Here is a 12811-nt window from a genome sequence, read left to right as displayed (position 1 = left end):
AAGTGAAGAGGCTCCCAATCCCTACTAATGCTGTAATTGGTAAGGAGAGGTTTGTGTTGCAGATTACCCAGAAATCACTTCCACTAATCAACTGCAAATGCTGCTGTTCTGTCTTACTCTCTGTGCTGAGCTTATTGCCGCTTGCTCTCTCACATGAATTCACAGGATCACTGTGATTATTTGTATTGATTGTGTGACAGTAATTATTGTGAGCGTGCTGCGAGCGTGTTGGTGCATTCAGTGGTTGGTAATGATCCAAACATCATCTTCGGCTAACACACAACCACCTCACACATCTGTCCATAGTTACCATGGAGCTCTGCAGCTTCTCAGGCAGCGGGTCTTTGATGTCTGCATCCTCCTCCTCCTCTTCTTCACTCTCCACAAGTGCAGGCATTAGTTTTGACTTTATAAGAGATCTGTAAATAAAAAGGGGAAAATGCACTCACTCCCTTAGGACTTTCTCACATCTTGTCACATTACAACCACAGACCTCATGGTATTTACGAAGTAGTGCATAATTGTGAAGTGGAAGGAAATTGATGCATGGTTTTCTAAATTATGTTGGAATAAAAATCTAAATAGTAATTGTAGTGCACATGTATTCGTCTCAATTTATATAGATGCTAATTAAAACCAGTACAACCAGATGCAGCCAAGTGAATCATCGTAATTAAGTAGGACCTGCAAGGATCCATTGCTCAAGTGGGAGAATCTGTAAGGAGGAAAACTATCCCTCCACAAATCTCGCCTTTATAGAAGAGTGGAAAGAAGAAAGTTGCTGTTAATAGAAAGCCAGAAAAAAAATCCAGTTTGTATTGTTGCCACAATCCAAGTAAGGGTCATAGAAACAAGTGACTGAGACTCTGGTCAGATGAGACCAAATTGAAACTTTTTAGCCAACATGCAAAGTCCTAAGTGTGACACAAAATGAACACTGCACATCACCCTGAACATATCTTTTCCAGGTGAAATATGGTGATGGTAGCATCTTGCTGGAGCAATGGGTTTTTTTCAGGCAGATGAAAGCTTAAAGCTAAATGCAGGACCATGCTGGAAGGAAACCTGTTAGAGAATCAAAAGACCTGGGTGTGTAAAGGTGAAAGGGAGATGTCACAAAACACTTCCAGCTGTGATTTCAATGAAAGGTCATCTTTCAAAATTGTCACTCAGAGGTTCTCAAAACAAAGTAAACCATCTTTATAGATGTTCATAAAAACAAATAAAAAAAATGTATTGGGTGTGTCAAAATTTGTACATTTTGAAAACCATGTATAATTGTCCACCCACGTCACAATTATGCACTACTTTGTGTTGTACCTTCATATAAAATGCCAATAAAAAGCAACAAAGTTTGTTGCTGCAGCAGGAAAATTTGCACTTTTGCAAGGTACTCTATTACCGAAGTAATTAAAGATGAACAGATTATTATTTCATGAAACAGAATGCCATTTTTTATGTATTTTTTAAATCCCTACACAAGAAATGCTGCAAAATTGGGAAACTACGTTGCCTGTCTAAGCCAGGACAATCTCGTAAAAGGGATTTTAGAGTAGAACAGCAAAATATGAAATCTGATATATACGATATAAAAGTATTTACAATAGTATATACAGGTCCTTCTCAAAATATTAGCATATTGTGATAAAGTTCATTATTTTCCATAATGTCATGATGAAAATTTAACATTCATATATTTTAGATTCATTGCACACTAACTGAAATATTTCAGGTCTTTTATTGTCTTAATACGGATGATTTTGGCATACAGCTCATGAAAACCCAAAATTCCTATCTCACAAAATTAGCATATCATTAAAAGGGTCTCTAAACGAGCTATGAACCTAATCATCTGAATCAACGAGTTAACTCTAAAGACCTGCAAAAGATTCCTGAGGCCTTTAAAACTCCCAGCCTGGTTCATCACTCAAAACCCCAATCATGGGTAAGACTGCCGACCTGACTGCTGTCCAGAAGGCCACTATTGACACCCTCAAGCAAGAGGGTAAGACACAGAAAGAAATTTCTGAACGAATAGGCTGTTCCCAGAGTGCTGTATCAAGGCACCTCAGTGGGAAGTCTGTGGGAAGGAAAAAGTGTGGCAGAAAACGCTGCACAACGAGAAGAGGTGACCGGACCCTGAGGAAGATTGTGGAGAAGGGCCGATTCCAGACCTTGGGGGACCTGCGGAAGCAGTGGACTGAGTCTGGAGTAGAAACATCCAGAGCCACCGTGCACAGGCGTGTGCAGGAAATGGGCTACAGGTGCCGCATTCCCCAGACCTGGGCTACAGAGAAGCAGCACTGGACTGTTGCTCAGTGGTCCAAAGTACTTTTTTCCGATGAAAGCAAATTCTGCATGTCATTCGGAAATCAAGGTGCCAAAGTCTGGAGGAAGACTGGGGAGAAGGAAATGCCAAAATGCCAGAAGTCCAGTGTCAAGTACCCACAGTGAGTGATGGTCTGGGGTGCCGTGTCAGCTGCTGGTGTTGGTCCACTGTGTTTTATCAAGGGCAGGGTCAATGCAGCTAGCTATCAGGAGATTTTGGAGCACTTCATGCTTCCATCTGCTGAAAAGCTTTATGGAGATGAAGATTTCATTTTTCAGCACGACCTGGCACCTGCTCACAGTGCCAAAACCACTGGTAAATGGTTTACTGACCATGGTATCACTGTGCTCAATTGGCCTGCCAACTCTCCTGACCTGAACCCCATAGAGAGTCTGTGGGATATTGTGAAGAGAACGTTGAGAGACTCAAGACCCAACACTCTGGATGAGCTAAAGGCCGCTATCGAAGCATCCTGGGCCTCCATAAGACCTCAGCAGTGCCACAGGCTGATTGCCTCCATGCCACGCCGCATTGAAGCAGTCATTTCTGCCACAGGATTCCCGACCAAGTATTGAGTGCATAACTGTACATGATTATTTGAAGGTTGACGTTTTTTGTATTAAAAACACTTTTCTTTTATTGGTCGGATGAAATATGCTAATTTTGTGAGATAGGAATTTTGGGTTTTCATGATCTGTATGCCACAATCATCCGTATTAAGACAATAAAAGACCTGAAATATTTCAGTTAGTGTGCAATGAATCTAAAATATATGAATGTTAAATTTTCATCATGACATTATGGAAAATAATTAACTTTATCACAATATGCTAATATTTTGAGAAGGACCTGTATATAAAAAAGCAATAATCTCTTAGCTTTAGTCTAAGTGACCCAATAAATATATTAGAAATAGTAAACGTTTTCTTTAAAGCACAGATCCCCCCCAATAATCTGCTCACATCTCACTGTGAAGATGTTTTTAGTTTGTTGCAAAGCACACACACACATAGGTACTCACAGCAGCACAGAGGGGTCGCTGCTCTGTCGGCTGAGGTGATAAGAGAACACAACCAAAAGGCCACAGAAACCAGAGAACAGGGCCGGCGTGTGCTGTTCATCCCACGGCTCCTGTAGTCACACACAAACACACACCTGTCTTTATTGCGTATTTTTTCCACAGCAAAGGTTTTTTTTTTTTCTTGCAGCTGCAATTTGGTTTTCCAACATTAAGAGTGATGGTTTCATCAGTGCTGCTTGTGTGCTGCGGGCCCATATCATCCAATTCAAACTCGGTTTAAGTTTAAGATTTAAGAAAAAGATGCATACTGAATCTTGTCCGAGCTCGCTTTCTGTTTCAATTACCTACCTTGAGAGCTCCAAAGCAGAAACCATAAAGCAGAAACAGAGCAACCAGACTGCGGAGGATGCTGTAGATCGCAGAGATGAGACTTGTGGCAGCTGAGACACACAAATGACATCGAAAATGAAAATACACTGCGGCTATTACTGACAATGACCCAGAAAATAAGGAGATTAACATTTCTCAGCTAATTTTTGCATCTTAATTCTATCTTGGAGATAAATGTCTGAACATACAGGACTTTTCATTTATCATTTAGCTAAATGTTCATGCATATTTCAACTGCAATAGGTCATAAGTACCTCATAGTAACCTATTTACTTATTTGACCCACATAGTCTTTTTGTATGACCTATTTGAAACCCATTAACTGTACATATTTTCAGCAATGACCCACATTGAAACCCCGATTTCAGTTTAGTCTCGAGCACTGCTCATATACTCACACATAAACAATGTGGACGTAATATCAGCATATATAAAGAACATGGGTAACTTTTGCATACCAACAGGCACCATTAGGTCAGTCCTAGACTGGTTTCAGAGAAACGCTTGCAAATATCCAAATAGCCCCCTTTTTAAAGAGTGTTAGAGCGAATGTGTTTATTCTTTATTGTTGAGGCTGTTTAAAAATGTTTTTATACGAACAGTAGCGGAACTAGCCTACAGCATCAGAGATCCATCACCTTAGTTAACAGCAGACCTGAGGAGCTTTTCCCTTTGTTTATCCTTTGCTTTACAACAGACCTCCAGCTGGTGTGTTTGTCTCATCTGACCAAAGAACGAGGCTCGGAGAAAAGCCGCAGCAGAGTTTAGTAAATTTCAATTTCATTTACATTTGTGATGGTAGGGCAGAAAAAGGCTTTTTCTTGGATCACTCAGCTGGTTGGCATGTAGATAGCAACTACTGTTCCCTGATGAAACTTTGCGACCCCCAACACACATTCTCTAGGAAGCTTTGGGGATGATATCCTCCCATACCATGCTGCTTACTGTTATTAGTGAAAAAAATATACTCAATGGCTATATTATTAGGTACACCTTGCTAGTACCAGGTTGGACCACATTTTCTCTTCATAGCTGCTCAAGTTCTGGAGTATACAGTGAACACATTGCCATGTTCTAGAAAGTTTTGTGACATAGGGGGGTTAAAGTGTACCAAGAAATTCCCCTTCCACCGTTATACCACCACTACCAGCCAGAACCAATGATACAAAGCAGGAAACACACATACTTTCATGCTGTTTATGCCCATTCTGACTACCATTTAAATGCCACAGTTTGTCTTTCTTATTTGAACTACTGTTGGCTTTCCATCATCTTTCACCAATCTGCTTGTGGGTCAGTGTATGGGTCCTTCTGCCATCTAGCTGGCAGTGGCCAAAACAATGGGCCTCTGTGTCAAATCCCATTTATTCCACAGGGAAACAAGTCTGGTTTACTAATTATACTGATTGACAAGTTTAAAAGTATAATTAAAGTATAATAACCGTTTTTGTTTTTTTTTTCTTTTTTTTATTTTATAGCAGTTGCCAGTGTTCAGTGAGGGACCAGTGAGTTTGCATAAAAATATAACTTTTAACATAGGAGCTTTTTTTTAATCTATCGAACAAACAAACTTAAATTAGTGGTTTAATATTTTTCCAATATTTGCAGTATGGAATTATGCCTCTTTGATCAAAATAAATAGATTTTAAAGCTTTTACTAATCTTTATCTGCTTTGGCAATAAGGGTGGAGGACGCTATATGTCCACAACCTGTATCCCTGTACATACATCCAAAATAATTTATTAATAGCAGGATGGCTTTGTGACTTCAGTGTTCAGAGATGGCACCAATGTGAAATACAGGAAAACAACGTGGTCAGTTTTTATATTTCATACACTGTCCTTAAAGCTTTTTTAAGATAACTGGTTACAGCTACAAATACAGTCCCTTCAAACCTGATTTAGATGTGAATTTTGTTGTTTATACATTTAGATTTGTAAATGTCATTGCTGCCTGCCATTAAAGTGAGCAGTTTAGTTACAGGTGGAACAAAACCAGTGAAAGTTACTGTGTTAGCCCACCAAAATAAAGTTCCCAGAAACTCTTCAAATTAAAGGTCTTGCTTCATCATGGTGTAACTACTACAAATAGGTTCCAGCTTCATAAAAGGCTTTAAAGCCCACAGATGATGCTCTATGGCCTAAGTCCACAACCAAACCTTTAATAAGGCAGGATTCATTAAAGTTTCTTCAGGAGTTGTTCTAGTTTCATATATTGTCATATAAAGGGGTTTCAGTGTGGGATTTTCTCTGCGTAAATCTGGGATTATTGACATGAGAATTATAATCTGATGATGATACGAGGTCACTGTCGGGACAAATCTGACCATGTAGCTGCAGCTGGGCTTTTGATTGTTATATCTACAACATACAATAGAATATAATAAGATATGAGATTTCAAGAGAAAATGATGAGAGAAATAAAGCTTTAAAATAGAGTCACTGTCTTTAAAATATAAATGTTCACATGACTCAGGGAACACAAGCATCACCATTACTGACCTGTTCCACCAAAGAAGTGCATGTCAATCTGCTCCAGCAGGTAAATGGTAAAGGTGTTGATCTGTGGGAAAAGGCCCAGCAGGAAGGCGAACGGGAAACAGTAGGTAAAACCTGATTTACACACGAAACAAATAACCTTTCTTAGTACTTTCCAGAAATAACAAAAACAAAGGAAGTTGGAAAATGTAGGATCAAAGCAGCTTGCTAACTGTCTGAAGCAAATGTGTTAAAATGACAGCACACGCGTGCTCTCCTTCTTACCAACGAGAGCATCCCGAACGAAGCTCAGGACGTCGTAGCAGATAATAGTGACTCCGTACAGAGTGGAGACGGGCAGGTCCTTCCTCCGCAGCAGCTGCTCCAACAGCCAAATCAGAGCACAGAAAATACAGAAGTAGGCTGCGCGACTGTAAGCCACCAGCTGGTTGTGACCCTGAAGATGGATGTCAAGCGGGAAGGATGTTTACTCGTTATAAAGGCATTGTTTTCATATTTGTTTTGACAGAAACATGCCAGAAAGTGGTAATCTTTCATAACTACAACTTCAGTGCTTTGAAATGTATTTTATTTTCTTTAATTGTGGCTTCAAATATCTATCGCAGACATGATAACAATCTAAATAGAGAGCAAAACATGCAGGGTGTTCATCTGTTTTTATCTTCTCATGTTTATTTTTATTTTTCTGTTTTGTAATATTAAACAAAAAACAAGAGACTCACATGTGTTGGTGACGCCGCATCTGGCTGAACGCTCTGTAAGAACAAACCCACACAAACCGAACTTCAGCTCAGACAGAAAGCCTTATAGTATCAAGCTGTTTTTTGACTGCAGTGGATCCCCACAACACATGAGACTAGAGATTACTGATCAAACATAATTCAGGAAAGTTTGATTAAACTACTCAACAGTAAAATGTTTAAATGCTCTCACCATCGGCATGCATATCATAATAATTCTGGGCTTTTAATGAAGCATTTAAGCTGTTATTTTATCATAGTGGCAATACTTTAAAACAGTTTCTCAATTCAATTTGAGCATGATTACAAAAGAAACATGCCCAGAGTTTGTTCTTCATTCCTCTCCGTACATTATCTAATAAATTGCTTACAAATACAACGGTTGTCATAACAACATCAGAGACTCAAATATATCCCCACCAATATTTAATTAGATTACCCTATGCAACTTATACTTCTACTACAAGCTTTTTGTAGCAACCAACAAGTTTATGACGCAAGTTTTGCTAGATGTCTTTTCTAGTGGAAAAAGTGGAAAAGGTGTCAGAAATCCAGACAATTTAAAGAAACTCTACAATTTCTAATGTTTTTAAATATCTGCCCAAATAATACCAGAGACTTGTCGATAGCTACATGTGGTAGCGTATGGTTTCTCTGCAACTGAGGAAAAACATGTGGCTCAATTTGTTTGCTGTGTAATCTTTCGACCTGAATAAAGAACAGTTCAAATGCACCATTAAAACCCCCAAACGAATTATATGAACGACATATAATTACAAAGCTGCTCTACACTGAAACAATTTGGCTCCAAACTACAGCATGTTGCATCGTTTACCTTCAGCAGAGAGTACTGGCAGCTGGCGATGACCAAGCAGAACTGGAAGACCCAAAAGTCTTTGAAGCATCCGTGGTTGAGAAGCACAAAACCCAGAAAGGAAACCAGGAAGGCCATGAAGACTGCTGCAAGATTCTCCAGAAATTCCTGGTTTCTTTTGGAAAAACAGGACAGGCAAAAGGAAGAGGGATGAGTAATGGCAGTGGTGCTAATGGTCCCAACTGACCAAAAGCAGAAAGACTATTGCCTGTAGAAATATTGAACTGAAATAGAAATGTGTTATATTTAAAGCAGATTTTCATATTAAGAGTAATAATATAAAATATCTAAGATCTGATCGGGCAGGTTTTGGAAGTTACCTGTCCAAAAGCGCGAGCAGAGTCAGACGATCGTACAAAACGCTGACCCATTTTCCGGGCAACAGCTGGAGTTTATAATAAACTTTTCTGGTTGGCTTCTCCTGCGTAGACGTCTCTGAAGACTCGTCCAAGGAGTCCTCTTCCTGCCGCACAAACATAAACCATTTCTTCCAGCAACCCTTGTCCGCATGTTAATGTGAAAAACAAAAGCATGAACATATGGAGTATTTAGATTCTGACTATCTTTTCATGAGGAACAACACAGAAAGTGGTGCTAGAAACATTCAGCTTGTTTCTCTCCTGATGAGAGGAGTGTCGAGTCAATTTGAAACAACAAGCAGGGTCCTTACACATATTCCAGGTAAACATTTCAAAGTAAACTTTTCAGAGTTCTCAGTGCTTTACGTTCATTTTAAAATATAAAACACCAGCAGACAGGCTCTTTCTACACAACCTGCAAAAAACAGAAACTATGAAGGGACTAAAGAAGGAAGGGCAGGATAAAGGACACATTTAGACATTTCATTAGGGAATAAAGTCTCGAAATACATGTATGTTTTCAAAATCCTTTTTCCTTTTTACATAATTATCCAAATCCGGAAAATACTGAAACCAAATGTCATAGTTTATCATACTCTGTAGCATCCACGCTGATTTGTTCTAGTTAATCAGCTCTTTGTTTTGTAACTGCAGGAAACGAAGTGGGTAGATATAATGGTAACAGTAATGTTTAATTTGTGTATGATTTGCTGTATTCCTGAGGTACAGTTTCGATATACAGGGGTTGGACAATGAAACTGGAACACCTGGTTTTAGACCACAATAATTTATTAGTATGGTGTAGGGCCTCCTTTTGCGGCCAATACAGCGTTAATTCGTCTTGGGAATGATATATACAAGTCCTGCACAGTGGTCAGAGGGATTTTAAGCCATTCTTCTTGCAGGATAGTGGCCAGGTCACTACGTGATACTAGTGGAGGAAAACGTTTCCTGACTCGCTCCTCCAAAACACCCCAAAGTGGCTCAATAATATTTAGATCTGGTGACTGTGCAGGCCATGGGAGATGTTCAACTTCACTTTCATGTTCATCAAACCAATCTTTCACCAGTCTTGCTGTGTGTATTGGTGCATTGTCATCCTGATACACGGCACCGCCTTCAGGATACAATGTTTGAACCATTGGATGCACATGGTCATCAAGAATGGTTCGGTAGTCCTTGGCAGTGACGCGCCCATCTAGCACAAGTATTGGGCCAAGGGAATGCCATGATATGGCAGCCCAAACCATCACTGATCGACCCCCATGCTTCACTGTGGGCATGCAAAGTCTGGGTGGTACGCTTCTTTGGGGCTTCTCCACACCGTAACTCTCCCGGATGTGGGGAAAACAGTAAAGGTGGACTCATCAGAGAACAATACATGTTTCACATTGTCCACAGCCCAAGATTTGCGCTCCTTGCACCATTGAAACCGACGTTTGGCATTGGCATGAGTGACCAAAGGTTTGGCTATAGCAGCCCGGCCGTGTATATTGAGCCTGTGGAGCTCCCGACGGACAGTTCTGGTGGAAACAGGAGAGTTGAGGAGCACATTTAATTCTGCCGGGATTTGGGCAGCCGTGGTTTTATGTTTTTTGGATACAATCCGGGTTAGCACCCGAACATCCCTTTCAGATAGCTTCTTCTTGCGTCCACAGTTAATCCTGTTGGATGTGGTCCGTCCTTCTTGGTGGTATGCTGACATTACCCTGGATACCGTGGATCTTGATACATCACAAAGACTTGCTGTCTTGGTCACAGATGCGCCAGCAAGACGTGCACCAATAATTTGTCCTCTTTTGAACTCTGGTATGTCACCCATAATGTTGTGTGCATTTCAATATTTTGAGCAAAACTGTGCTCTTACCCTGCTAATTGAACCTTCACACTCTGCTCTTATTGGTCCAATGTGCAATCAATGAAGACTGGCTACCAGGCTGGTCCAATTAAGCCATTAAACCTCCCACACTAAAATGACAGGTGTTTCAGTTTCATTGTCCAACCCCTGTATATAGAATAAAATAATAGACTGTTTCTGAGGGTACAGTTTAATGTCATTTTAAGACACATTAAACATTTATTTTTATTATTTTTATTTTTCCCTAATTCCAGTAAATAACGGAATAAATAGTAGGAAAATGAAAACCGGAAAGATCTCTGGGTGTGTCCTCCGTGGCCGTAGTCTGTGAGCGGGAATGATGCGTCGCTGGAAAGGGCAGTCGGCGTGACCTCCTGCTGCAGCGTCCTGACACTCTGAGTTGGAGGAAGTCGAAAGCAGGTCGCTGAAGATGCACACAAAAAGTCACACTATTAGCCTGCTGACATTAAAATTAAGAAAGACAGATTGCCTTACAACAGTACTCACATTGCTTTAACCTGCCTACATTTTGTCACAATAAAACCACGTATTTCAAAATATTTTGTTGGGATTTTATGTGGAAGAAGCTGTTGATAGGACACACCATCACCACTCTAAAACATGGTGGTGGCAGCATCAGGATGTCGGAATGTTGGAAATTTAAAAAGACTTGAGACTGAGGTTCACCTTGCAGCAGAACAGTGAGTCTAAACATACATTCAGAGCTACACTGGAATGGTTTAGGTGTCTCCAAAGTGCGGCGCCTGGGCCATTTGGGGCCATCGGACTGATTTTGTGTGGCCTGTGATGCAATTCACAGGATCTTTTCAAAGCAAGGCAACTCTTTTTATGTTTTAGATCTTTAAATTTCTCTTTTTATAAACATCAAATAAACTTTATAATTATCATTATACATTTTGTTCATTTCAATAAAGTATTGTGTGTTTAGTTTATTGTTGAGCAGGTAAAAAAAGTAATAACATTATTTTTGGCATTATTTTAGTAAAACAAAAAACATATAGGTATATGCTCTTTTGGCCTCTTATTTTGAGAATTTTGGTCTGTGTTACAAAAGTTTGGATACCACTGATTGAGATCAAACTCCACACCTAAATTAAATTGTTAATCTGTATCAAGACTTTAAAAGTGATTCCGTCTTCAGATATTTTGCAAAGAAAAATGTGCTAAAATTTTAGACTCTAAATCTGAAATTCCTTTGTAAGAAATTTTGTAATAATTTCTTTTTTTATTTCACTTTGTTTTTGTTAACTTTATCACATAAAATCCCACTTGAATGAAGTGAAATTTGTGCCTGTAAAAATGTTTAAAGGGTATGAATACTTGCAATACGTGCAAGAAGCTGTGGAAGGTTGGAAGAAAATGCAAGAAAAAATGGGGGGAGGTAAATTTCAAAACAATTACTTCAGGGAAAGCAGGTGAAAGCAGTTCGAAACATACAGGCAGAAATGCTCGAGTATAAATATGGTAGAAACTTATGTAAAGAAGATAATAAGGGGGAGTTTGGTGTGCAGAGGGAAATCAGTTGTCTGCATACCCCATGTTGCCTGTTATGAGTTCTGCTCCCAGTGGTAGGTTAAGGGCTCTCTCTGCATACAACTTGCGAGGTCTGTCTCCTGATCACACAAACACAGACATGTCAAGTTAATCAGACAGTTTCTATTTGGATGAGCGAATGACCAATAACTGATACATGGGGATTCATTTAGCTCCGCAGACGGAAATCGAAGGCCGAACAGCAGAACACGTTGGAGCCGTTCCAGGAAAATGCTATTTAATCTTCCCGCATTCTGAGCTATCGCTCCACCAAAGCCAGCAGTTGAATGTAAAACACACCAACTACACAGATGTCAGTTTGTCTCCCACACAAAAACCATCACAAAGATGCAAATAGGATGGTTCTTACTGTGCACAGTGTGGAAGGTGTAGGCTTCTTCTTTACTAGTGGCCTCTGGTCTGCAGATGACCTGCAGCATGGAGCTCTCAGACTGAGATGTTTGAGATGGGAGGGAGTCATAGTCCGGATCTTTCTCTCTGTCTGTCTGTGGACTGCAAAAAAAGAAGCTCCACATGTGACTCCAACTGCTATATTTACACTCAAAGAGTAACTTCACAGGCACCCTTACCTGTCAGGAGAGACTATTGGGATATGCGTAGGTTTTATAGCTTGCAGCGGGTTAGTTGGGAGACTGGTGGGTGGTGTGGGTCGCTCTGATTTGTTCTCATTGCTGGTTTCTGTTGTTATTGGATCTTGTCCAGGAGTTGCACATGGATTTTCTGAAAACGGGAGAAAAGGAGATAGCTGCTTTTGTTATTTGCTTTTCTTTCGACACCTAATCAGGTGGCACAAACAAATACTTTTATGGACTTTTCCACTACAAGTAGTAATGGGCAAAACCCAAGCTGACACTATCTTCATGCACTATCCTTTGTTTACATAAAAAAGGGGGTTTTAACCTTCTTCTTCAGGGTCCACTTTCTGGTTTTTCTCCTCCTCCCCTTCCTGGGTGCTCCCTGCTCCCCCTTTCATACTGAGGTAACCTAACAAGGAAACAAACTCCAAAAAGTTGGACTCATTGGGAATCTGGCCTTCCTTCGCCTCCAGGTCGGATTTGGAGCTGGTCATTGTGGTCTGGTGAAAGGTAAAATAGGTTTGATGGCATTTTACAGATGAATGAAGATTATAGCGACATAGACAGAAGAAGAAGAGATGTTTAACGTAC

General features: G+C 40.1%; 1 protein-coding gene across 1 annotated transcript in view; it reads right to left on the bottom strand.

Moving 5' to 3' along the window:
- The window catches only part of pcnx2 (pecanex 2), a 53292-nt gene that overhangs the window by 27593 nt on the left and 12888 nt on the right, over positions 1-12811 (bottom strand). Inside the window, exons 8-20 of the mRNA XM_047351715.1 lie at positions 12546-12720; positions 12215-12365; positions 11995-12137; positions 11626-11704; positions 10359-10494; positions 8174-8316; positions 7815-7968; positions 6962-6994; positions 6504-6675; positions 6243-6353; positions 3699-3790; positions 3351-3460; positions 311-419 (exon numbers count right to left, since the gene is read on the bottom strand). Of these exons, the coding sequence (XP_047207671.1) occupies positions 311-419; positions 3351-3460; positions 3699-3790; positions 6243-6353; positions 6504-6675; positions 6962-6994; positions 7815-7968; positions 8174-8316; positions 10359-10494; positions 11626-11704; positions 11995-12137; positions 12215-12365; positions 12546-12720 (1608 nt within the window). The remainder of the gene's footprint in view (positions 1-310; positions 420-3350; positions 3461-3698; positions 3791-6242; positions 6354-6503; positions 6676-6961; positions 6995-7814; positions 7969-8173; positions 8317-10358; positions 10495-11625; positions 11705-11994; positions 12138-12214; positions 12366-12545; positions 12721-12811) is intronic.

This window comes from Girardinichthys multiradiatus, chromosome 22, assembly GCF_021462225.1.
Source record: "Girardinichthys multiradiatus isolate DD_20200921_A chromosome 22, DD_fGirMul_XY1, whole genome shotgun sequence".
Classification (NCBI taxonomy): domain Eukaryota; kingdom Metazoa; phylum Chordata; class Actinopteri; order Cyprinodontiformes; family Goodeidae; genus Girardinichthys; species Girardinichthys multiradiatus.
Note: the sequence above shows the minus strand (reverse complement) of the source record. Positions and strands in the feature narration are given on the sequence as shown.